Below are 27969 nucleotides of genomic sequence, written 5' to 3'. Positions count from 1 at the left end.
GGGCGATTATGGGGGGGGGGGAAAGAAACTAAACTATGTCAAATGATTTTTGGATTTATTTTGACTTCTTATTTTTTTTTTTTTTTTTTTTTTAAGAATTAAATATTAAATCCCATAAAGTGTTGTTTTTCTGTAAATCATTAATAATATCTGTAGCCGAAGTGTTCAATAGTTCGGTTAATTCTTCTTGATATATATCTACTAATTGTGGTGCAACATTCGACAGGATAATACTTATGATGTTTGAAATATGTTTGTTGTTAAATAATCCAGTTACTTTGATCTAAAAAAAAAAAACAAATGATTTGAACGTGTTCATTAATATCACAACGGATTAAACAATGATTTTACATGAAGAAAAAAAAATATATATATATATATTTACGTCTAATTCTTCGAGTTTGATCGCTGATTGTAAATTTCGTACGTATAAATATCCATTTTTAATCCAAAGTCCCATGATCACTTCTACGTCTAAACCTTTCACAATTGCACTTGCATATTGAAAAAGATAACAAAAAAAAAAAAAAAAAACATATTTAATGATATTATTTGTTATATTATATTAAACAAATATTACACATTTGAATTTTGTTGTCTTTGTTTTATTTCATAACATAAAGTTGATATTTGATAGATTTGTTGTTGTTGTACTCACTCGATTTCACCTAATCCATAAACTGGTAAAAAATGTTCATAAATTCCCGTCAAATTATAATCTGTAATCAACTCGATCGAATCCCATATATAATGTACATTAACTTTTATTCTAAATAAATGAAATTCTGCTTGTATGATCTTGTAAGTGGACAATTTGTTTATTTGCAAATTTTGTAGATATCCTTGAGCCCTTTTTTCCATAGAATACAAATCATTGTTTCATTCGTTTTTGATTATCAATATGGACACTTCATTTTATTTGATATATCGGATGATAATATCAATCGTAAGATTTCAATTAAAAATATATTATTATAAATAATATACTCACTCAATGTTAAACTTTTCTCGAATGTTGTATTCAAATTGATCGAGTTTAAAGGGATCCATAATTGGAATTTCAAGTGTTTCATTCCCATTTCTCATAACTTCTCGAAATTTTTCAACTACGATTGCGGTGTATATGTCAAAGTAAGATTCTTAAAAAAAAAAAAATGAATAAAAACAATGATCAAAAAATTCAAAAAAAAAAATCTATAAAAATGTATAGTTTTTTTTTTTCCTAATATTTACAGTAACTTACTGCCTGTATCACCTCCGTACATCAAACCATAATAGCATGGTATCAAAATAGTTATCAATAGTAAAAATACAATTTTCATATAAGGCAAAATGAACAATTTCCTTGTCATTCCTCAATACGTTTGCTATTTTTTTTATTTGATTTTTTTATATTATTAATATTCAACGTTTTTGATGACATTCAATGAATATGTTTTTTTTAATTACATTATTTATTTTCCCTTTTTAAATGGATATATTCTGTCAACAAACAATTCTGTTAATTTATATGAATGTCCTTTTTGTATTTTTTTTTTTTTTTTTATCTACTTATAACAAAAAGTATGAAAATAATTACAAACTTACTTGAAAAATCATTCTAATAACGTGTCAACTTTCACTCTCTTTCGACTTCATGAGAATTAATAATAATATTGTTTTCTTATAATTAACACTTTCGAACTTTTTAGTCTCTTCGTGTGTTTCCAGTTCAAACGGTTAATACTGAATATTGAAATTCATTGGTTCAAAAAAAAAATAAAAAAAAAAAATGAGATAACAAATGCATGTGATAACGTTCAAAACTTAAGTATAATTGGTGCTTAATCATTAATTTAACTTTCGTAATAGACATATACGTTTTTTGTTATCATTGACGAGTCATTGATAGGTAATGACAATAATTGTCTACATTTTTGTTTTTAAATGTTTTCCAAATATTCGAACAAATTTAAAGGATTGTCGTCTGGTTTTATTCCGTTCTTATCTTTTAATATATGAATTTATAAAAAAAGTTATTTAATTAAAGTATATGATATTGAAATTTAATTATTCGATTTGATCTCAATATATATATGTATATATATATTATTAATTAACATATGATTTCGTTATTGAATTGATTATCACGATCGTCTATCAACTGTAATGTCATCTTTTTTTTTTGTTATTTGACGAGAATTCAATATGCAACATTTATTTATTTAATATTTTATTTTCTTAATATATATATAAATTACGTATCACGTTGTTTGTCCGCAATAGACTCTTAAACTACTGAATCAATTTTAATCAAATTTTACACACTTTGTGCAGTTTCATCCAACTTGAAAGATAGGATAATTTATATCTCAATATATAATCGAATTATTTGTTTATTAATAAAAAGTCGGACTGTGATTGTGAGCCACAGCAACGCGTGGCTGGACACCCCTAGTTTTATATATTTATAATGTTTTATATTGTTTGAATTTGATAAAACACAAACGGTAATATTTTAATTAAATCAAAAAAAGAAAAAAATTAATATATTAGAATAGTTAAAAAAGATTTATTGATCAGACAATAGTAGTAAGAGACTAACTATGTCAGACTATTAAAATGTCAGACTATTAAACAGACTATTGATTATCAAACCAAATTGATATAAAACAAAAGATATTTAAATTGCTTGTAACATTATCAATGTGACAATTTATCTCGGGTTTAATTGTAATAGTTATTGACTGACTATGGTAGTAGACTATTAAATAGGTTGATTATCAAACCAAATTAATGTAACAAACGAGACGAGAATCAGTTGCCGTATAATCAATGTGACAACGAAATCAATTTCACGATTAGAAGACAATACCTGTTTGATAATTGTCGCGTCATTTGTAAAACTTTAATTAAGTTGAAATTTTTTTTTTTATTTTTTTTTTAAAAGACACATTGCTACAAAGTATATATATATCATTAAATTAATATTTCTATGTGTAATAAATTATTTAAAAAAAATATTTTCCATGTAATCACCACAATATGTTCGTCGCGTGTGTTTTATGTTAAAATTCAAGATAAACAATAATAATAATAATAATAATAAGAAGAAAAATAAGTATTTACATGATGTGTCAATGACTCGTTAAAAAAAAAAAACAGAAACATAATTCAAGAACAACAAAAAAAAAAAATAGTATAAATAATAAGAGAGAGAGAGAGAGAGAGAGAAGAAAAAAAATGTAATTGAAGTGGTCGTACACGATTGCGAGAAAAGAAGAAGAAGAAAAAAAGAAAGAATTTGAAGAAGGTAGATGAGATAAAAAGAAGGGATGAACAAGAAGCAGAAAGAGAATGAGAGAATGAGAGAGAGAGAGAGAGAGAGAGAAAATGTGATGCGGCTTGATAAAGGGAGAAGAACAAGAGAACGAATGAGAGAGAGAGAAAGAAAGAAAGAAAGATATAGGTGTATACCTATATATATATATATATACAGGTAAAGAGGAGTAGGAGAGAGAAAGGGGTAGAAAGGAAAGGGTGAAGTGAGTCTAGTGGGGGTAGAAGAAGGGTTGGAGAGGGGTTTGGAGAGGGGGTTGGTTGGGTGGCAGAGCAGTTCACTCTTACTAGCCGTGACTCGACTCGTCAGTGCGGCCTGAACGGTTAACCGGCCTACTTCTCTCGCGGTTTGCTTGTTTTAAGTCTTCTCTAATACATACACACACACACATACTCTTGTTCTTCTCTCTCTCTCTTTTATCGTTATCACCTCCCGCGATTGCGTCGGCCGTTATCATTTCGCCGTCCAGATTTTAACACGTTGGTGCCATTATTCTGACAAAAAGAAAAGAAAAGAAAACCAAAACCAAAACCAAAAACCAAAAACAAAAACAATAACAAAACAAAAACAAATAACAACATTAGAATATTTATATAATATTATTCATCAAATTTTTCTATCTCATCTTTTCTCTCATTTCCTTCTTTCTCTTTGGTATTCACGCATACATCGAGAGTACGACATTTAACACGATTTTTAGAAATAATTAAAAAAAAAAAAAAACAAGTAAACGATAAACAAAGTATCAAAGAGTGAAAGAGGGAGAGAGAGAGAGAGAGAGAGAGAAAGAGAGAAATTATTTTCTAAAGGTGTGATTTGATTATAAATTAACTTTTTTTCTTTTTTTTTTTTTGTCACAGTTATTTGTTTAAATAATCTTTCCCTCTTTCTCTTTTTATCTCTGATTATTTTCGTCGTCGTAGTTATTGTTATTGTTGTTGTTGTTGTTACTGTTGTTTGTTTGTTGATCGCGAATACCGGTCTCTGGGTCTAATCGAGGATCATTATTCTCGCATGTGTGTTTGGGAATGAAAGGGGTTGGGGAAAAAAAAAAAAAATACGTGCGAAAAATTATTGCAAGACATTTTCTTCTTCTTCTTCTTTTATTTATTTCTTATCGTAAATTTGGTCTATTATTTAGTCTTTCTTTAATCCCTCGTTCAATTTATCTTGTTATTATCTTCTCACTTCCTTCTATTAGTTTAGTAACTAACCTTCTGTTAGTTTAGTTGAATCTTTTTTTTCTCTCAATCGCGTTTTTTTCCCCGTCATTACCGTAATAACCATCATCAGGTGTTACCACAACTGGTTCTCTTCTTCCCTCGTACGAGTGGACGATTCGTCTGAAAGAAAAAGGGACAAAAAAGAACAAAAATTAAGGAAGGAAGGAAGGAAGGAAGGAAGGAAATAAATAAATAAACTATTACGAATAATCTTAAGGACCGTAAAGAACACTATTTGCACTTTGTCAAGGCATGCCGAGAATCCGAACGAGGAGTAAGAATCGCGCGTAAAAACTCGACACCAATTGGAAAGAGTAAAAACGCTGCTACTGCTGCTGCTCTTAGAGCTAAGGTAAATATAATGCATTGCCCTTTTTATTTGTCTCCTCCTCTACCCTTCATCTCTCGACTGTATACGTGTGTCTGTGTGTGTGTGTGTGTTTGCGTGTTACTTGCAATATTATAATCAAACTAACGACGTGAATTTATTTATTTTTTTTCTCAAGAAAAAATCGTACGAATTGTTCGTTAAAAAATATTTCAATTTTGTTTGATAGTGTGTTCCTGTGTGTGTAAATCTCTCTCTCTCTCTCTTTCTCGCTCTTTCTCTCACCGACGGTAGACACATTTTTGTACATGGAAACGAGATGAAATCCTCAAATTTGTCTTCATACATTTCTTCTGTTTCGTTCAATCTTCCACCATTTTGATTGTATGAACAAATTTCGCGTAGTTTTTAATATTCATTTATTGTTCTTTTTTTATTATTTACCAAAGAAAGATGACTGTATGATTGAGATAGAAATTTCTTGAATTTATTATAAGGGTTGTTTTATTTATTTATTTATTTTTTTATATCAAATAAAGTGAGATAAAGAGAGAGAGAGAGAGAGTGTCGATATTCGTGAGATTATTTTACGTTCTATGACCAATATCGTATCTTTCAGAAAGGGGTAGTTTTTCAATATTTTCATTCGCAAACTTTAACCCGCACGAAATGAGACTCGTGATCGCAATAATCTCATGTGCAATAGTAATGCAATAGTAATGGTGGTGATGGTGGTGGTGGTGGGACAATTTCTGCTATTGCTATTGCCAGTTACTACCCCTTTTTCGTATGTAACAAAAGCCACTCAAGAAATAGAAAAAGAAAGAGAAAGAAAGAAAGAAAGAAAGCTATCGATCGATTATCGATTATCACATCTGAACGGATTTTCTCTTCTTTTCGATCACCCCTTAGACTTGTTTTTCTGCTTGTGTTATTTTCAAATAAGAAACGAATATCAATTAAAAACTAATTTCTAATCATACGAATTATTCGTCATCCTTCTTTTTTTTTTACTTCAAATGTTTATAAAAAGTATCTTATCTTATTTATTAAATTACAATAGATCTAGATAAATAATAAAAGGAAATAATAGCTAATGATCATCTCTTTCTCTCTCTCTCTCTCTCTCTTTATCTTATATATATTTTAATGAATAATATTACTTTAAATGTAATTGAATTTTAATTGAGAAATTTCGATAATATCAATCGAGAGTAAGAGTATGATCATATTTAGTTGATGAAACTTTCTCTCTCTCTCTTTCTCTTTCTCTTTCTCTAACTTTTCACACGAATAATATACATATATACATATATACATATGTTCATCTTTCTCTTTCTATTTGCCTCAATGCCGATACTTCGATTATTTCGCGTGAATTAACGGCCACATTGACAAAGCTGACGGATAGAGACGACGTTAAGCTGTACGATCGGTTATGGTGAAGCCTCGTGTGTTTAAGGTTTACTACCTTGAATCGAGTGTGAGAGAAAGGGAGAGTGAGAGAGAGAGACAGAGAGAGAGAGACAGAGAGAGAGAGAGAGATAAAGCAAGTGATAAATTTCGACTAGGCTTAAGCTCAATGCATCAGAATAATCGAGCTGCCTTACACCTCTCGAGGTCGACCGTTCGATAAAGCTCGAACCTATATGAAACAACGATAATCCTTCCATTTACAGTAACAATATTATTACATTAATAATAATCATATATAGTATTTTAATTTGGATAAAAGTACGACGATAATTCGGTGTTGACGTGTTGGTATTTATCATTAACGTGTTAATGCATTTGGAAATCTTATAAATCTAATGCAATGTATAAAATACATGACTGTATAATTTTTCTTTTTAAAATATATATATTATTGTTCTTCGGTTCAAAAAAACGAGAAAAGAACAAATATCGAATCGTGTACTTCGATTTATCGGGGGTGGGGGGGGGAAATGGAGTAAGAAAAAACAAAAGTTAGTTCGTTTTAGTTAAAAAGTATTTCTTCATACCTTATCATCTTCTTAATACTTCTTTTATACCATTGATATATTTAAAAGTTTCGTTTTTAGGTAATCTATTTGAAATAGTTCGCATTTGAGATCCTATTAAGTCTTTGGTAGTAGAAAATCGGGGCTTTTCTAGGTAGTCTTTAAAAGGGAAGAAGGACGATAGGAGGATACGACCGACTATCGGAGGATCGTCGTCGTCATCGTCGTCGTCGTCGTCGATCCTTTGTCAAAGCTTTTGCTAGTAAAGCTTCTTTCTCTCTTGGTTTTCTCAGTGAACTAAAGGGAAATAGAGAAAGAGAGAAAGAGAGAAAGAGAGAAAGAGAGAAAGAGAGAAAGAGAGAAAGAGAGAAAGAGAGAGAGAGAGAGAGAGAGAGAGAAGCAGCTTTTTAATATTGCACACGTTTCTGAGAACTTTAAGGGTGGCACAATGCACGGCTAAGATGACGAAAGAGAGTAAACGACTAGGGAAGCTAACTCTCTCTCTCTCTCTCTCTTTCTTTCTCTTTATCTTTTTCTCTCTCTTTTTCTTATAAAAGAGTCGTCTCGTGGTAAATCGTGCTAGTGTCGAATAAGAGACCGTGAATAAGAACCGAGTAGTAAAAGAGTACTAGTAAAGAAAAGAGATAGAGAAATAGAGCCGATATTGCAAAGTAAAATAAAACAAAAAAAAATTGTTGGATTTTTATCATATCTCTAACATCAGCCATTGGCTTTTATTCTCTTCTCCCTCCCCCTCCCATCCCCCCTTCTTTTTATCCTTTTTTTCTTTTTTTTTGTTTTTTTGTCAATAACGTTTGTAGAAAAAATTCACTCGAATTTCAATCACCTAAATTTCAAATCTCTCATAATATAATAGCGAACGTGTTATTTTTTTTTTTTTTTTCTATTTAGATTACATTCGAGATCGATAAATATTATTTGAAATGGATAAAGTTGTCATTTTTTTATATATATAAATAAAATAAAAATTAATAAAAATACAATAAAATTGATCACACATTTGAGATATGTCAAAATGAAACCAAAAAAAACAAAAAAAATATCTTGAAATTATTTGTAGCAAAATGAAATGAAATGATTGATGCGACGATGCCCAAAATTTTCGGATTTTTTTTTTTTTTCATAACGAAAGAAAATGAGAAAGAAAAAAGGGAGAGAGAGAGAGAGAGAGAGATGAAGCCAAAGGGATGTTTTTTTTCTTGAGAATTGATGTAACATTTTGTTAGTAGGTTTAGTAGGGGGTGGAGGTGGGGTGGGGCGTAGGGGGGTAAGTTGAGAAAAAAAAAGAGAGAGAGAGCAAGAGAAAGATAAAGTTAGCGAAGAGAGCAGACAATAAAGCGACAGCGTAAAGCAAACGTTGGATACACACAGGTGGTGGCCTTTGCTTTCGTTTGAACTCACAATCAGAAGCAGCTAAAAATAGGACCCGTGACCCAACTACGCTCGATTCCACAATTATGAATTTCCCCCTGTCCCCGACTATTTCTCACTCGGTGGACGAATCAATGCAGCATTAATCGTGTGTGTCTACCTACGTGAGAGTGAGAAAGAGAAAGAGAAAATGAACGACACATATCGGTTGAACTTACTACATACATCTTTTGCAAAAAAACAAACAAAAAAAAACGGGACAATTGAAAAAGTTGAGGAAAGTTTATTGAAAACGTAAGAAAATTGAATATAAATGCCGTTGTTTCTTCGTTCAAAAGTGTCAATCTTTGTTCTTAGTTTTTATTTCCCCCCCCCCAAAAGATTTAAATAATCGATGCATTTTTTTGTCACCTTCGTTACGATTAAAAATATATCTTTCAAAAGCGACATTAGAAAAAAAAAAATAACAACAACAACAACAACATGTGTGCAGATCACACGTATTTCAAGTGAAACCATCGAAAAAAAAACTAAGTTTCGAGAGAATGAAACGAATACTAAATATCTGCTGTAGAATAATTGTATTTTCTTCTTATTTAGTATCTTGGCCGTGTTTCATCGGTTCCCACCGCTCCGTTACATAGCCGCCTACCGCTCCGTTACATCGCCGCCTAATCGTTGCGTTACATTTTTTCAAATTACACCCATTCTAAGGAAGTTTTTCACTTAAAAAAAAAAAAAAAAAATAAATAAATAGAGAGAAATAATAGAAAATTGAATTGATTTTGTTTGTAGTTTCAGTTGGTACCACGATTATTATCGTGTGTTTGTATGATTTAAAAAAAGAAATGAAAGAAAGAGAGAGAGAGAGAGAGAAATTTACGTGCTCGATTAATCGGTACTTCGAAACAATATACATACGTTGTTCGTAAAAACACGTATATATATATATATACATATATGCACAATATACATATTCACATGCATTGGGTGTGTGTAAGTGCACGTGGTAGTTGTAACTTTCGTGTTACTCCACGCTCGTCGAGTCACATCGAGCCTTAACTACTAATTATTACGTAGCTCGACGCTAACGAACCTTCGCACCAATTAGCCAGCACATTTTTACCGTACTACACCTACCTACCTACCTACCTACCTACCTACCTACCTACCTACCTACCTACCTACCTACCTACCTACCACCCCGAGTTGAGTAGAGAGAAACGCTTCTCTCGGTACTTTAAATCTCGTCTTTCTCATTGAAAGTTACAACGATTATGAAAATTTCTTTTGAATTTTCTAAAACTCCATTCGTTAACGTTTCCTCCCCCCTCCCCCTCCCCCTCCCCCTTCCTCTTCCCCCTACCACCAACATTTATATTTTAAATTGTTTTTTTTTTTCTTTATTATTTTTATACACGCTTGACAAGTGTTCTTTGATTAAACACGAGAGAAGAGGAGAATGGAATTAATTAAAAATGTTAGAATATTTTTTTTTTTTTTTTAAAAGAAAAATCTCATCTTGAAATGTTTCAACGTTATTATTATTATTATTATTATTATTATTATTGAAAAAAATTATACAATTATTATTCAATGGTAAATGATGAATTTATTTCTAATCATTGATAGGTAATTCATTTGAAATTTGAACGTGAATGAATTGATGATATTAATTCAAATACAAATTTCACATATTATTTTTCATCACGACAAATTAAAATGGATTTTGAAATATGACAAAATATTCGATAGTATTATAATAATAATAATAATTATTATTATTATTATTAATTGGTATTAGGAACTCAAAAGTTCATTGTCGCAAATACCAAATCCCGCAATTGTTCCCGACCCTGAACACGATCCTTCCATTCGCGGTCTTCGTATTCTATTTTTTTCAAGAGTATTATATTTATATACGCTAATATGTTTAATTAAAATTTATCTATACCTTATTTTCAAACCTTTCGGACGAGCAATCAATTTCGGATCCTAACTCGAGAGAATTTTATCGATAAGAAAGTAATGAATAGTAGGAATCCGAGTAGAAAAGACGCGAAAGATTGGCCGACCTTGCCAAAAAATCTTCAACATGAGTATATGCAGGTAATACACACATACACATACACATACACATCCACGATGTATACACAGGTCTAAACACGTACTAAGTAAGTTATATAACGTTCGATGCACCAGCAAACTGCAACGCGTCACAATAGCGCAATGTGTTTCCGCCATAACCCAATTTCTCCAAGAATTCTTTTACCTGTGTATATATATACACACACACACACATATAAAAGTATGATACGAGAACTGAATGTACGATTTTTCACGAAGAAGAAGAAGAAGAAGAAGAAGAGAGAAAAAGAACCGATAAGTTACTAACATTCATAATTAAAATGCGACAGAGGGAGGGGATCTGCACCGGTAACTTCAACTCAGTTCTTCCGGCTTAAGAACGAAAAGGTCGCACCTTTTGGCAACTACAGTGCAATATTTATAAATCTCTTAGGCCGCAATGAAAAAAAAAAAAAAAAAAATTGGACGACGTGCCAGAAAGTTCAAACCAAATGGAAAAATGCTAATCTGTTGGAACGATGCTGTATATATATACTAGGGGTGTAGTACTATATATAGTAAGGTCAATTATAAATTGAGATATAAACTATCCTATCTTTCAAGTTAAATGAAACTGCACACAGTGTGTAAAATTTTATTCAAATCAGTTCAGTAGTTTAGTAGCCCATTGCGGACAAACAACGTGACACACGTAATTTATATATATTAAGATATATATACTTAAATTTAAATTATTAGACAGAGTAAAACGTCGTAGGGTTTTTTTTTTTTATTTAAAGCAAAAAAAAGATAGCTCTTTAACCACCCCGTAGACTTAGCCAACACTATCCAGCAACTAACATCTGCACACCTTTCTAAACCCCTTCCATTAAACTGGCACATTCGCCGTAGATTCTTATCTAACCGGGTTAATCTATCCTTTCCTATCCCTAGGACTTTCTCTCGTCGTGTGAGAGTAACTTGACGTTTGTTTCACACACGTATAAGTACGTCAATGTATGTTATGAGTTTAACAGGGTGCGGAAGGGAAAGAAGAGTGTACCACATATACATATACATACATACATACATATATATATATATATATAAAACGTTAATGGTATTCTAGCGGCAAATATCGCGTGACGGAAGGTTCATCGAAGAACCTGCAGAAGTTTTAGCAAACCAAAACTACTTGCTTCATCATACTTCCTCACATTCTTTACAAATTCTTGTAATATTTTTATTCTTACATGTCTGAATATAATTAGGTTTATTAAAAAAAAAAAAAAAAAAAAGAGAAGGATTGATTTTTGTTTCCATGTTTTTTTTTTAACTTAACATAAAAGTGGGGCATACCATGTGCGTCAGAATGAATCGTTTGATGAAAGAAGTTGTCACTCTTCCTCTATCCATCTCTCTTTCTCTCTCTCTTTCTTTATCTTTTCTTGTCGTAGGTGGATGTCGTAGAAAAAAGGGGGTAAGAGAAGAGAGAGAAATAGAGTGAGTGAGAAAGAAAGAGAAAGGTAGAAAAGAGGTTGGCTTACTACTACTACTACTACTATTACTACGATGACGATGACGCATACGAAGAGAAGAATTTCGAAAGACTACGGGCTTTATCTGAAAGCGCTAGCGAAATGGGCTTTTTTTTTCTGAATGCTCGTCAAACCGAAAAGAACGGGGTAAAGGAAGGGGGAGGGGAGGGGGCGGGGGTGGGGTCGTAAATAAAGAGAACGCTCGATGAAGCGACGATTAATTCAAGGTTTCCACGTTATAAGCTGGCTCGAGTCATACTCTACATATTTCTTGCTTATTTTCCAAAACCCATGTTCTCGTTACGCTCATTTACGTTGTCGACGTTCTTATCCGAATCGGATCAATCCCAAGTCTACTTCATAGTTTTTCTTTTCTTCATTTACGTTTTTAGATCATATATTAGACACCCTATATATAGTATACTAGGGGGGGTGCCCCGACACGCGTAGCTGTGGCTCACAATCAGTCCAACTTTTTGTTAATAAACAAATAATTCGATTATGGTTATGGTTCAGTAGTTTAGGAGTCCATTGCGAACAAACAACGTGACAACACGTAATTTTATATGTATTAAGATAAGATATAATAGGGTTGGGTAGGGTTGTTCTAAATCTAAATTGACTTTACTTTGACAATACGTTTGGTTGATTATTTCGTAGACTACATTTTTTGTTTTGTTTTGTTTTGTTCCATACACCTAGGACTCGATTAATCTTCCTTTTTTAGAGTAGATATTTACAGAAATACCGATAAGTATACCTATAGGGGTTTGTTTTTTTTTTGTAGTAGGTGGCACGAAATCGCGGGAACAATTTAGATGGAAAACTTGATTGTACGTTAGATGAATTGTTAGTAAAAAAAATTTGTCGTTGTCTATAATGACCATAAACACGTTTACTTACAAAAACATAGATTAGAGAGTCGTTGTTATTTCATTTTTGTGTTTTCTTTTTTTGACTAATTTATTAGATGTAATGTAGATGCAATTAATTAACAACAAATTGAGAATCATTCAAAGATTTTCTTCTATACATCGTTAAAAAGTATCTTATTGGATAGATGAAACAAAATTGACGATACGATTTTTGATTTGTGTTAAAATGAAAGTAGTATAAATTAAAAGTGATCAGACACATTTGAGCTAATTGAATTGGCCAAAAATAAAATCATTTTGTTAAATAATTTATCTCAAAATTCCAGACGAGAGAATTTATTTTTCGGGATTAATTCAATAACTTGCGAATATGTATGATTATTTTTGGTTTATACTACTTTCCCTTTCTCGTGTATTAAAATTCATGAGAGACGAATCGTAGGACTTTTTTATTTTTTTTCTCATTCAAAACGATTACCGAAATATGTCACAAAAAATTTCCAACACTCGTGGTATAGAACTAAGTATGTATGTATGCGTGTATTTTAGACACGTTGACGAATAATCCTCAAAAAAAAAACAAAAACAAAAAACAAAAGAAAGTAAATGGTAGAGGCAAGTTTGAAAAAGAAAATTCGAACGTACTTACGAGATATTCGATTTGGAATCGTACTCGTTTCTCAAGTAGTCGTCGTCGTCGTCATCGTCGTCGTCTCACAAGGATTTCAATATTCCAACCAGAAAACCTTCGACAAATGTTTGATTACCTTCATTTCCTACGAATTATTATTATTATTATTTTTTATTGCTAATCCTAACTACGATTACTTTATGAAAAAAAAGGTCCAAATGTTTTTGTACAAAATTGTCAAAAATTTGTTGTCTCATTCACCATCTGTTGTCTCATTTCAACTTTCTTCGTAAATTTATATATTCAATTTATGGAAGCATTCATTCGATCCTAGAACGGGCGATACGTCGTAGGGCCCGATAAAATTGATAGGAGGAGTTAAAAGAAAAAAAGAACAAATAAAACAAAACAAAATTCAACATAAACGGTAAAGGGAGAAGAGTAAGAAAGAAAGAAAGAAAGAAATAATAATAAAAATACGTCAATCTGGTTCGGGGTCCATTCAACCGAATCCGCCATTATATCGATACCTTTATTTGTTCTCCTCTTTCATTCTCTGTCACCAATATAGGAAATATTTTAGGTTCTCGCGCTTCTACGAATAAATATAATACGCGATATAAAATCAATGGTGGGAGCGTAGGGAGGAGGGTGGTGGGTGGAGGAAGTAAGGGGAGGGGATATTAGAGAACGAATAATGAAATAAAAAAAGAGAAAATAAAAAAATGTAATTTTCGTCGTTCGTCGTCGTTCGTCGTCGTTGTCGTCGTCGTCCGAATGAACGAACGAACGAACGAACGAATGAAGAAGAAACTTTTTTCTTTTCTTTTCTTTTCTATTCTCTTTTTTATTTTTTTTTTTTTTCGTCGATGCGCTGCATTGCGGCTGCAGCACAGCACAGCACAGCACAGCACAGCACAGCACAGCAGGCAGGCCACCGACGCATTGCCACCCGGTGCTGCACTCCTATCGAAAGGACGCTGCGTCCGCTCAAAGCCCACCACCCCCGCCCCACCCCGCCCGACCCCCTCTTTCACCCCTCGACCCCGAACTAACTCGCCACCTCTTTTTGGGGTTGCTTTTTACCGATGGGGTCAAGTGCCCAAATAAATATAATATATCACCCCGAGCCCTCCCCCCTTCTCCCCGTACCCCCTACCCCCTAAGGAAAGTCTATCATTGGTGTATTATTAATTATTTTCATCATATTTGTAATGTTATCATTTATTTGATAACTTTTGTTGTTGTTGTTGTTGTTGTTGTTTTTTCTTTTTATCAATGAATTACTTCTATGGCGGATTTTGAAAGACTGGGGTGGTAATTATGGAAAATGAAAACAAAAGTTGCACGTGTGGTGGTATTTAATAAAGGGTGTGTGTGTGTGTGCAAAGTGCAATATTTTTGTTTTTGTTTTTAGATTCAATTACTTTTTCATTAATTTTTATTAATATTTTTTCCCTTCTTTTTTTCTTTTTTTTTTGTATTTTTATCATTGATTTTGTTCGTTGATTTGAAATAAATGATAGAATTGTGTAATTTGTCAAAAACGTATTATACGAAGTAGAACTTAATACGAATAATGTCATAACTTGTATATATATATATATATATAAATATAGATGTGTATACGTATGAAAAAAAAAAAAAAAGAAAGAAAGATAGGATTTAGGTGAAAGTCGAAGAGTTTGAAAAAGCTGTCGTTCATTCGATAACACTCGACGTCATCGGCACGAAGATAGAAATGTGATCAAAGATTATCTGAAACCGTTTTATTCTTCCTTCTATTTTATTTGATATTTTTTTAATTCTTTTCTCTATCTATCTCTCTCTCTCTCTCTCTCTTTATTGATAGAAACATTTCTAGGGTGAATAATTTTGAAAGAAAATTTCAACTAAAAAACTTTAAATTTTTATAATACAATAGGGGTGTCCCGCCACGCGTTGCTGTGGCTCACAATCAGTCCGATACACACGAATAATAAATAATTCGCGATTAATAAAATAATATTGCGATTATAAATTAAGATCTAAATTATCCTATCTTTCAAGTTGGATGAAACTGCATACAGTATGCAAAATTTAATTAAAATCGGATCAGTAGTTTAGGAGTCCATTGCGGACAAACAATTTTTTTTATATATATATATATATATATATATATATATATATATTAAGATTATTAATTATTAAACGAACACATGAAGAAAAATATTGTTAAGAAATAAAAACTGGGTTGACAATATGATTCTTTGTGTCCTGTGTATAAGTATGTGTATGTGTGTCTGTGTTTGTGTGTGAGTTTGTGTGTGTGATGAGAATTAATTTATAAAAAAACATGAACTTATTACTTATTCACCGTAGAAAAGAAAAGAAAAACGAAACATAATTCTATTCGATCCATTCGCTTATATAAACACACACACTCACACACGCGCACACATACACACACACACACACATATATATATATAGATACAAAGAGAACATAAAATGAATTTGGGTTGGGCAAAATTACGCGTTGAAGTTCTACTTCAATTTGCTTAAATGTGCGGGCCAAGTTAGTCCGTTGGATGCTTTCGACGGTCGAAACTTTTCGTGGATTTGTTGGTTTAAACATTAATTGGATCTGAAAGAGAAAAAGAGATAGGAAAAGTGCGAATAAGGTGAATAAAAGAATAAGAGAGAGAGAGAGAGAGAGAGAGAAAATGAACGAAAAATATTTCTTTTTTTATTTCTTTTTTTTTTTATAATGATTTCATATTGTATATTTTATTCTAGTTGCATCTCACGGTGCATCATCTAATACGAAGGATGCTCTGATTTTTGCAAATAAAAAAAAAATAAAAAGGAACTTTTACGAACACAACGGTTGATATTAAACGACTGTCGAGTATATCGCTTCAGGCATATCCATATCACTTCAAAAAAAAAAAAAAAAAAAAAAAAACATGGTATCTTCCTTTTGTTTCACGTATCTTATCCTTTTTTTTTTTTTATTTTACATTCAGATCGTAATGTTGTATCTATAAATATCGTAGATAGTTTATTTTTTCCATTTAATCTGAATATTTGAAAAATGTTCATTTTAAAAGTCAATTGTTCTATAATGGTAAATCATTTTTTTCTTATTTATTTTTAATAACAAAAAATATACAGTAATTATATATATATTATAATAATAATAATAATAATATAAATTAAAATTATTTATAATTTTATTTAATTATTATTTATTTCATTATTATTTAATTTAATATTTATAATTAATAATTTTTATATTAATATTAAAATAATATATATATATATATATTTAATTAATATTATTACTCTACTAAGTAATATAATTAATATTAATAATATAATAAATTAAAATAATATAATAAAGTATAATGAATATTAATAATTAATATTAAGTATACCCTACTTACTAGAGGGTTTTTTTTTGAATGATATCTTTTTTCGTGATTATTTTCTCAAATCCCTTTTAAGTCGTTTGCATTTCGTTTATGGTGACATTAAATGGTTTGCATTAATATCAAAATAGAAAACAGAGACAACAACAGTTTATCCATTTCTTGTGGTTTGAACGTGTATTATTAGTGGTTTCAAATCCTTTCGAGATTATGAATTTCATTCACTGTCCTAATACTGTCCTGAAAATGTTCAACATATTTTGATCTCTCATTTAATCCTTCAGACCACAAGAATCATTATAACAATTATAAACGTTGCTAAATAACAAATAATTCGATAATATTTTAATTGATGATTATTATTAAATTCATCATAATGATAATAATATTAAAGAAATTTAAAAAAAAAAAATATGATCATTTTAAAAATGAATTAATTTTCATATATTTTTTTATTGGACAAACATATTTGTTTGTGTCCTGTGTTTTTATTCTTTTGTAAAAATGTACTTCAAGAAAAGTAAAAAAAAGAAAAAATGCAGAAGAAGAAGAAACCTCTCGAAATCACTTAGGAATGTTCCGAGGTTTATTTCTTTCAATGAAAAAAAAAAAAAAAAGAAAAAAACAAAAATGAAGACGAACACACAAAGAAAAGGGGGAATGGAAAAATAGAGGTAAAAAGGTACAAAGGTAAAGGTACAAAGTCGTTGGTTCGAGTAGGAGAATAGAACTCCGGTTGGCGGTGGCGGTGTCTGGTTTAGCCTGGCACGTTACTCCATTACTTTACTTTTACAATCGACTATATGTATGTATGTATGTATATATGTATGTATGTATGTATAATATACATACTAACCGTATTATATATCGAATCTCCCGCATAGTGTTATAGGTCAGCTTAAATATTTGGAAACTTTTAGAAATTTAATTTAAGAACTTTCTTTTCTTCTTTTTTTCTAATGAAAATTTCAACGCTAAATGCATACGTATTAGTATATATAATTATCTTTTTTTAAAAAAAAAAAAACAAAAAAAGAGGAAATAGCTTTTTTTTTTTTTTTAAAAATAACCTTCTTGAATTTTTCATTACTCGTTCGTTCTAATAAAAAAAAAAAAAAGTACAATTTTTCTGTCGTCTATAATAAAGGTCACTGAAATATTTAGATTAATTTGTTTTCCTTTTACCCAATATCTCTTCAGACCAAAGTTTATTTCATTTGAAACATCTTGAGAATATTTTCGTGACTTTTCCTACAAAAAAAAAAAAACAAAAAAAAAAACAAACAAACCTATTCTATGATGTTAACTGCAATTTTCTTTGTCTTTTTATGATTAGAAAAAATTGATCCCTTATAGTTATAATCAAATTCGAGATATTGATCAAATTGTATGTAAGAATATCGAAAGATACGATGAAAAACAATATTAATAAGAAAGACACGTGTGAAGTAAAAATAAAAAGACAAATAAGAATTTGATGATACACGAGTTAACGAAGCAACCCCGACTTTACATGCACTCACCTCGAACCCCTTTGGAACCCCTCGAACCCCTCGAACAAGTTATTTTTCGTGGCAGGATGCTTGACCTAAAGTTATTTGCCGACTTTTCGAGTAGATATCGATCGACTCTAGGTACCATACATACTATACATCCTAAATCCTCGAGTTGACTATTCGAGGAGAAAAGACACTTCGCTAGGATTTTCTTTAAAGCTAGCAAGAGCTATATATATATATATATATATATTCTTTCAAGTAGCACGTAAGAATGCATCGAATAGATTGGATTTATCAAGTAAATCATGTGCATCTCAATTATTCTTTCTATTATTTTGTTAAATCACATCTTAATACATATAAAATTATGTGTGACGTTGTTTGTCCGCAATAGACTCCTAAATTACTGAACTGATTTTAATCAAATTTTACACACTGTATACAGTTTTATCCAACTTGAAAGATAGCATAGTTTATATCTCAATTTATAATCGAATTATTTGTTTATTAATTAATTAGTGTCATGATTATCTCTGTTAGTTCGATAAGATTCTAACAGATGGGGATAAATACAATTTATAAATTATAAATTAAAAATTGTAGGTACTAATAATAAACATAAGTACTTATTTTCTTATAATATAATAATAATAATATATAAAAATAAATATAATATTAAAATGATTAACCAATTAACTGTGTGGCATCGTAGCGAGCACGCACTTAGAATTGAACCATGACAATAATATTTGTCAATAACAGTTAACTTGTTAATTAATTTATCGTTGATAGAAACAATATTATAGAATTAAAATTATAATCAAAAAAAAAAAAAAAAATGTGATTGACTTAAAGTGACAAATAATCTTTGACACGTCTTATTATCGGGTAAAAGATAAGAAGTTGGCGTAAACCTTTTTAAAGTATCCGTGTTACTCGTCGACCTAGAAGAGAACAAAAATCCTGTCATATCGCAGCATCCATCCAAGATCTAAAGTTTTTTTTCGTTTTTTTTTTTTTTTTTTTTTTTTTTACAAAGAAAAGAAAAGAAAAGATTATAAGTTTACCCGAGGGTGTATCTATGTATCTGTGATCTGATGAACGTTTTAGAGACTAGGAATAGTAAAACGTTCCTAATAGTTAGGATCTATCTAGGCAAGTATCGCGTGAACTTTGCACGTCCATTCTACGATCCTTATTGTCCAGGATAAACGAGAATGGGATGGGGTTGGGTGATAACAGTTGGGTGGATAGGGTGGGGGGTTGAATATCGGTTGAGTGGTGGGTGAGGGAGGGAAGAAGATATCTTGTCCGAGCAAACAAAAGGGACGTATCAATTACGAGGTCACTCGAGGGAGACTCTTTTCTCGACCATATCCGTTGCCTATGTCCTCCTATCGCTTAATGGACTACCCCATCGTGAGTAAAGTTCATGTTTATCATCGAAGGGGTAGAAAGAAACGTACACGTCGTTGGGGGTACCTGTGTATCACTGACCCTCTTCTTTCTTTCTTTCTTTCTTTCTTTTATTCTTTCTTTTACTACCCTCATTAAACAGTCAGTTGGGTTGATTGATTGATTGATTGATCAGTGGGGATTAATCGTGGTTACGAATATAATACAAAAGGAATTATTCAATTTGATGATAGGAGGATTTAATTGATGTTAGGGTCATTTCAAGTTAGTAGAATAAAGGTGAAATAAAGAATAAGAAAAAAGAGTTGGTCGTTATTGTCTTTTAATATATGCCAGAGGTATACTATCGTCAACTTGCGACGTTAACGAGCCGCGAAACGGTGTCGTGGTTTAAGATGGGGGTGGAACAGGGGGGGGGGGTAGGGATAGACCTTTCGCTTTAACGACTTCGTAAAGACAGGCTTCGGACCTCGGAAAAAAAAAATATATATATATATATATATGTGAGAGGGATGAGAAATAAATAAAGAGAGAAAGAAAGAGAGGAAAGTTTGCGCGAGAATAAGAGAAAGAGAGTTAGGTCAATATTTGACTCGCACGACGGTAACTGGGTCAAGGATTATTACTGACGTCTGAATGCGACGACTATCGTCTTGTGATCTACTGATATCTTCATTACTTCTTTTCTAATGCCTATTTGCTCGTAACTAAATAACCTTAACTAAAATGATTCGGTAACAACCCTTATATATATATATATATATATATATATATATATATATATAACGTACTACATAATATTAACGTCTTTCACTTCACTCATTCCTTTTCTTTTCAATTCTTCGATATTGATTTCTCTTGTATTTTTTTTTCTTTTTTTTTTTTTTTTTTTGTAAGAAGAAGAACAGAAGAACGAACGAATTTTTTGCTTTATCACTTCTATCTTTCTTTATCTTTGATAAGAACCTCCTAGCCAAAGGGGGTCTAAAAAGAATAAGGGAAACTTTGTTACGTTCGCCTATACTCATTTTGTGAGAGAATAAGAAAAAAAAAAAAAAAAAAAAACTTTCTTTTTTCCACCTAGTGCTTTCTTTCAACTTGAAACTCTGCTAACTTTAAACAGACTATCGGAGTATATATGAGTTTTGTTATAGAGAAACAGAGATAGATAGATAGATATATACATAGATAGAGAGAGAGAGAGAGAGAGAGAGAGAGAGGGAGGGGGAAAGGAAATACGTAGCGAGGTCACTAATTGGCGGAAAGAGCAAAGTCGGGATTAGCCATCTGTTAATCTCAAGCGGGGTAGGAAACTACGTTCGTCGGCAGTCAGCCAACCAACCAACCAACCAACCAACCAACCAACCAAGCCAGCTAGGCAAAAATTCCGAGTAAGGGAGAGAGAGGGAGTGAAAAAAAAAACGAACCCTCGGTAATTTTTGCACGTGCACGAAACTTTGGCCTCTGGCATAGTCGAGATAATCGTGCTTAAAGTTTAGTATTTCAAACGACATATCTTCTACCCTCCTCCTCCTCCTCCTCCTCCTCCTCCTCTCGTGCCACTTTTATACTTCTCCGTTTATTGTCCCTTTTATTCATTTGTTTGTTTGTTTTTTTTTCATGTAGTTTATAATACACGTGTGTAGAGGTGCATTTCATTTTTGTTTTGTTTTTTAATTCTTTTTTTATGCGTATCTTTCTTTCCGTAGTTTTACCCCCCGCCCCCCGTCCCCGCCCCCCGCCCCGCCCTCCTCCCCAATCTTCTCTGTTCTCTTCTCATAGTTATAACACGTTTGGGTTGTATTCGTACGTAGAATCGTTGCAGAGTTGCAACTACGAATGTGGCTTGTACTGCAGATACGTTGCGGTTCTGGCCTTTCTACCTATTACACGCTCACCAAGCATAAAACGTGATACATCGTTTCTGCCAAATTCATATACTGCTACGTTAGGAAATTTTACCCCTTTAACCCTCCCATCCTACACTATGCTACCCTACCCTTCCCTAGCCTAGCCCTTGCTTGATATTCTCCCGTCAAAGAGATGTAATTATAATTATAGAAATAAATAATATAAAACAGAGATGAATTGAATTATTGACAAAGTAATGGATTTTTCTTTCTTTTAAATATTATTTTTAAAATTTATCAAATTTAAATAGACAAATTTTTTAAATCACATCTTAATGTATATAAATTTACGTGTCACGTTGTTTGTCCGCAATAAACTTCTAAACTATTGAACCGATTTGAATCAAATTTTACACACTGTGTGTAGTTTTATTCAACTTAAAAGATAGAATAGTTTATATTTTCTTAATATATATAAATTATGTGTCACGTTGTTTGTCCGCAATGGATTCCTAAACTACTGAACTGATTTGAATAAAATTTTACACACTGTGTGCAGTTTCATCCAATTTGAAAAATAGAATAGTTTATATCTCAATTTATAACCGGTATAAGGTAATTCGTTGACTTAAAGACGTGTGTATCAGACTGATTGTAAACCACAGTAACGCGTAGCGGGGGCACCCCTAGTTGATTAATAAAAGTTACAAGATTTAGAAAATTAATTAGTTAGAAAAAAGAAAGTTATTATTATTATTTTTTCATTGGGATTAAATGGGAAAGTGCACAGAGACGGGTAAAATGGTTGAAAAAAAGGGATCGTAAAAAGATTTGGCTAGGCGACGAAAAGACGAACGAACGAACGAACGAACGAACGAACGAATTTATTTTCGAAACGAGGTCTTCCGTGTCTGTCTCTTTCTCTCTCTCTCTCTCTCTCTTTTTCTCTCTCTCTCTCTCTTTACTGCTTTATATATCGGACCGTGAACTTTTACGTTAAAAGGTTTGACTTGTTTACTAACAGAAGTAACTAACGAACGAGAAAAAGAATAATTGATTAAGTAAGAGGAATTTTGTGCTGCCATGGCATGCCAGGGTAAAACCTTTTGAACGCGTATCAAGTAAATCTAAAATATTTGGCGAATTTTACGGTTTTTTTTTACTTTATTTTTTTTTATTTTTAATATTATTATAAAATGGAGGATTAGAAAATTGTAGATATTTTATCATGAGATTGATGAACTATATATACTTATCGTTACTTCATTTATGGAAAAATACAATGTAATTATTTTATTTTTAATTTTAATTTTGTCAATAGTTAGAAACAATCAAATATATATTTTTTCTTTTTATACGTACGAGTAAGTACATTTTATTCATTTGTTTAAAGAAATGCAATATTATATAAAAAATAATGTAGAATAGAAAAAAGAAAAAAGAACTTTGTACATAAAATCTGAGAATGCATTCAGTCAAGCTAAGCTCATTTCTTATTTGCAACTTTTACTTCTAATTTAAATGCGCGAGATTAGAAAAACAAATTGCACGAAACAGTAATGCATTCTAAACGTATTAAAACTAGAGAGAGAGAGAGAGAGAGAGAGAAGAGAGAGAGAAAGAAAGCTCATTTAACAGAATTATTTCTTATTTAAAACTTTCATCTAATACAAATTCTAGATTAGAGAGAAAAATAATAAAAAACAAATTAATACACACGAAACAACAACTAAACCGTAAAAAAAAGTATTTTAACTTGAAAATTCATTAGTACCTTAAATTCATTTTCTCATACTCGTAATTTTCGATTTAATTCAAATTTGAGATTAAAAATCTACAGAGTTTTTTTCTTTCTTTTTTTTTAATAAAATAAAAACATTCAATGACAAATTATTTCTTGTAAAAAGTAACAAAAAAAGTATTTTTTTTTTTTTTTAAGGAGAATACATTTTGCTTGTAATTATTTGATATTTTTGGTGAAAATGTTCAAACGTAAGTTGGCGACCGATAATTTCTGGTGTTGGGTACTACAGTCGGAAGGGGTGGATGGAAAAGGGAAAGAGGGGAGGGGGGTGGTTAGGTTGCCGCGCATAAGCGGTTGACACCGACGAAGGGTAAACCGCGAGACGTCTCTCTCTCTCTTTCTCTCTCATTCTCTCTCCTCTTCCCTCGGGCGTCTTCGTCGGGACTTCGAACTACCAAGGCCTTTGACATTGTAACCAAGTTCTCTCTCTCTTAACTCGTATAAAGCCGTGACCGGTTCATGGCCACTGAATGGCTTCTGTCGTTGACTCATTCCATTTCTCTCTCTCTTTCTCTCTCTCTTTCTCTCTCTCTCTCTTTCTCTCTCTTTTTCTTTCTCTTAATTCTTTATTTCTTCATTTTATTTTTCGCAAAGAAACACCGTCCAACCTTTTCTTCTTTCCCTTCGTGAGAACGTGTTTTGTTCTCTCCAAGTTTTTGAAATCCCTTTTTGTTTTTTTTTCTCCACCATTTTGTCAACCCTTTGATACCTTCCTTCCATGCAAGAGAATTGTTCACAGGATTTAACACGACCTTATCTGTGTCTCTCATTTTTTTTTTTTTTAAATAAATATTTTATATTTAATTAATAATCAATTATGTTTATAAGATTACATTATGAACATTCAAACGATTGACAATCATTTTCTGATAGACCCATTAAAACCGTGAAAATATTAAACATACATAGATTTAAATGTTACGTAACTAAAATAAAAAAAAAATAGAAAAGAGAGAGAGAGAGAAATAAATTTTTCGTTATAAAGTTCGAACGTGGATGATCAAGCCCATAAAACCTCGATCGTTGGTTATCGCACGAAGTGCCGTTTAATCAACGCCGTAGCGCGTTGATATTTAATCGGAAATATAGGAAAGGGTTTGCGAGAGATCGTATCGAAATGTACGAAGAGAGAAAATCGATAGTCGCTAGTGTAACAGCAATAGTATTGGCAGTACGAACTAGTAGCAAAAGTAATAATACAATAGTAGTAGTAGTAGTAGTAGTAGTAGTAGTAGTACCAATAGCAATAGCAGTAGCAGTAGTAGCAGCAACAGCTTTTTGTGCGATAGGAAAGGAAGAAGGGATGGGGAGGGTTGGTTCGTTGGTTGGTACGTTGGTTGGTTGGTCGTAGGGCGGCCTGCTGCTGCAAATTGAAAATTAATCCCACGCTCGTTTGTCGTTGGTTTTATCCCGGTCTCTATCCTCCTCTCATTACGTCATACGTCGCTTAGACAGCGTGCTTCCCGCGCGTTCAAATTGCGCTGACAATTTCATCCGTGCGCTGTCAACTGAATAAGCGAAGTGTACTGGTGCTGGTGCTGGTGCTGCTACTGCTGGTGCAGTTTGATGCTGCTGGTGCTGCATGCTCGGTCGAGTAGTTGCATTTACAAAGAAACACGTGACACATCGGTTGCCGTTGATGTTGATGTTACAGGTTACAGGTTACAGTTACATGACTGTAAATCGGGACGAGCTTGGAATGATTAAAAAACTGTTGGAGAGAAAAGAAGAAAAGAAAGGAAAAAAAAGGTCCCAGTGCAAACTGAGAAATCTTCTCTCTCTCTCTCTCTCACTCTCTCTCTTTCTCGTTTTTCTCTGTGTATGCGTCCACGTTTTGTCTTTTTCTTTCTATCAAAGGTACCTACACACACATACATACATACATACATATGTAGAGGTGTATATAGGTGTAGGTAGGGAAAACCTACTAATAAGTCTTATTCACGAGATGCACCAGCAGAAACGTTAAAGGTTTGAAAACCATCGTCGAGTGGGTTGGGAGGAGGACGAGTCGTCAAGTCCGCCGCAGCATCGCAATTTCCTCTATGCCAGATTCTCTTTCAAAAGGGAAGACCTTTCCTACTCTCCTCTCATCTCTGCTCTTCTCTTCTCTTCTCTCACTGGTACTACGTAAAACAACGCAACGAAAAGCATTTAGCTTTTCTCGTTCGTTCATTCGTTCATTCGTTCATTCGTTAGGATATTCCTCGTCCATTTGCCTCAACGATGTTATTATCCGTTACGTACATATTTTACATAAATATTCAATTTGATCATTTTCTACAACATTATTATGACTACGATATTATTTATTTGCAAACAAAATTGTAATCCTCATTTTAAATTATAAATCGTTTTATTTTTATTATTATTATTTTTTTTATTTTGTATTATTTCGTTATAACAGTTAATAACGTTTTCAAATTGAAAACGTTCGTATAAATTTTGCTTAATGAAATCTTCTTACAATTAGTTATTCCGGATAAACGAAACCAGATAGAGAGAGAAAGAGAGAGAGAGAGAGAACGTTAAACGCATTTACCGATACCACTGGCGACCGTCATGAATTTTGCGTTTAGTTTCGCGGCCACTAATTCTCCCTGGCTTTTACGCTCGACTATTCAAAGAGCAAATGCGAACGCGCAACATCTCTTCACGAGAAAATGGCTTTTCGGGGGATTTATCCAAATGAATCTATCGATCTGATCGATCGAACGAACGAACGAACGAATGAACGAACGAACGAACGAACTATTCCATTAGATGTAGTGGTGATGGTTGGTAGTGGTGGTGGTGATGGTGAGGGTGTTTCATCGAAAATTTTCTTTCGAATTAACCCCGACTGACTCTAATGTAATTTGTTTTTCAACAGAACTCGTATTCTCGCTGGGTTTAAAAATCAACAACCAACATTTTTTCCTTTCTTTCATTTCTTTCGATTAATGATCCTAGACAACAACAACAACAAAAAATAGTAATAGTTATACCTGTCTAAACTTACCTGTCTTTCTTATCGTGTCTCGATCAACGATATTGTTTCGTATGAGCAGACTACTGACAGTCAGAAAAACAGGAAGCTAAAATTAGAGCGCTGGTTTTAACGCGTCTAGAGAGAGAGAGAGAAAGAGAAAGAGAAAGAGAAAGAGAGAGAGATAAATACGAGCCGAGACGAGTTCGTCACTCTTCTTCTATTTGTGTGAGCTTTATCAGCCGTTCAAATTCATTTTTATTTGTGTATCTACCTTCCTATATATGTATAATGCATATCTCTGTATCTATGTATAGAACGTGTACCTTCCCCCCCCCCCACCTTTTCCCACCACCCCTCCTTGATATACTATCTTACAAATTATATTATCTATCATTCTCTTTTTATTCTTCTATCTATTTGGGTTTGTTTCTTTTTTTTTTCTTTCTTTTATATTTGTTATCTTACCAACACATTTTTTTGTTTATTATTTAATACTTTTGTATAAAATTTTATAATAATAATAATATTTGTATATTATCTAACGAATTAGATTGCATTAAGAGCCCTGATAGATTACTTTAAATGTATATTTTACTACGCGTTACTGTTGCTCACAAATCAGTCCGATACTAACGTCTTTAAATCAACGAATTACCTTATACCGCCATCTGTTAGAATGATATAAACTATCCTATCTTTCAAGTTGGATGAAAGTGCACACAGTGTGCAAAATTTTATTAAAATCAATTTAGTAATTTAGGAGTCCATTGCGGACAAACAAGCTTACACGTAATTTTTATATATATATTAAGATATCTAGTTAAAAAAAATCAACTGAAAAAAAAACCAAAGACAATTTATTCAAATTACTATCATATAATTATCGATGAATAAAATATATTATTATCAAAGAAATGTTATAAAAAAAAAAAGAAAAAAGAAGAAAAAACAAGTAATAAGAGAAAAAAAAAAGAGACAGGAAAATTTAGTAGTGTGTATCTGCAACTACCGCATGTTGAGGGTGATGGGGGTTGAAAGAGGAGGAGAGAAGTACGGGGGGAGGGGGTATGACAGAGTAAAAGCCGAGTGTATATCACTGGTATCAAAGTTATGGATGGCCCATGGGCACGCTAACCCAGTGACATCTCTAGGTCAGTTTCAACCCCTTCTATATACACACACCCACCCTTCTATCTATCTCTCTCTCTCTCTCCCTCTTACTAATATACTCACACAAGATATGGGATATATGTTAGTACACTGAGTTGACACACACACACACACATCCACGTGTATAACAGACACCTGCGACATGGTAGAAATCGTGAAGCATGATAAAGAAAAGCATGAGGATTCGGGGTTGGGTGAAAGGGATGGGGTGGGGGTTGGGGTGTGGTGGGGGGTGGTTGGGGAAGGAAGAATAAGTAGTAAAAGGAAGGTTAAATAGACTTTTGGCTTATCCGCAACGGAACTTTCTACTAATAAGTATGCAGGGACTTTCGTGATCGGCCGAGAAAGACACCAACCTAAGACTACAACGAGAGCCCTTTTATGAATGCTATTATTAAACCTTTGCCAAATGAAATGAAGTCAAAGTGCAGCCTGAATTTCTCGAAAGGAAATCGTCGTCTTAAAAGGGGTTGCCTTTTCTATTTCTCTCTT

At 32.3% G+C, this 27969-nt stretch overlaps 2 protein-coding genes across 7 annotated transcripts in view; one reads left to right on the top strand and one right to left on the bottom strand.

The window, feature by feature from the left end:
• Positions 1–38: 38 nt before the first annotated feature.
• LOC107070173 (uncharacterized) lies at positions 39–26477 on the bottom strand. 3 transcript variants are annotated; one of them, XM_089170470.1, is made up of 7 exons: positions 26338–26477; positions 13370–13500; positions 1244–1482; positions 992–1139; positions 659–850; positions 386–494; positions 39–283 (listed from the first exon to the last, which is right to left on the bottom strand). In XM_089170470.1, exons 3-7 carry the CDS (start codon positions 1350–1352, stop codon positions 92–94), a joined length of 750 nt encoding a protein of 249 aa, XP_089026596.1. In that variant the 5' UTR covers positions 1353–1482; positions 13370–13500; positions 26338–26477; the 3' UTR covers positions 39–91. The 3 variants fall into 3 exon arrangements, with proteins under 3 accessions (XP_089026596.1, XP_089026595.1, XP_089026594.1); XM_089170469.1 differs by having other exon boundaries at positions 13374–13500; XM_089170468.1 differs by lacking the exons at positions 13370–13500; positions 26338–26477 and adding an exon at positions 1588–2139.
• The window catches only part of LOC107070240 (acetylcholinesterase), a 60978-nt gene continuing 36570 nt past the window's right edge, over positions 3562–27969 (top strand). Inside the window, exons 1-2 of one of the 4 annotated variants that reach the window (XM_015328250.2) lie at positions 3562–3665; positions 4613–4894. The gene's annotated coding sequence lies outside the window, so the exon portion shown is untranslated. Of the gene's footprint in view, positions 3799–3832; positions 4129–4612; positions 4895–20990; positions 21074–27969 lie in introns of those variants that run through there. The other 3 variants (XM_015328249.2, XM_015328251.2, XM_015328255.2) reach the window with 3 other exon arrangements.

Source organism: Polistes dominula, unplaced genomic scaffold (assembly GCF_049000335.1).
Source record: "Polistes dominula isolate Pdom_NZ unplaced genomic scaffold, Pdom_raw_medaka contig_15, whole genome shotgun sequence".
Lineage (NCBI taxonomy): Eukaryota > Metazoa > Arthropoda > Insecta > Hymenoptera > Vespidae > Polistes > Polistes dominula.
The sequence above is the reverse complement of the archived record's forward strand: the minus strand, read 5'-3'. Positions and strand labels throughout refer to the sequence as shown.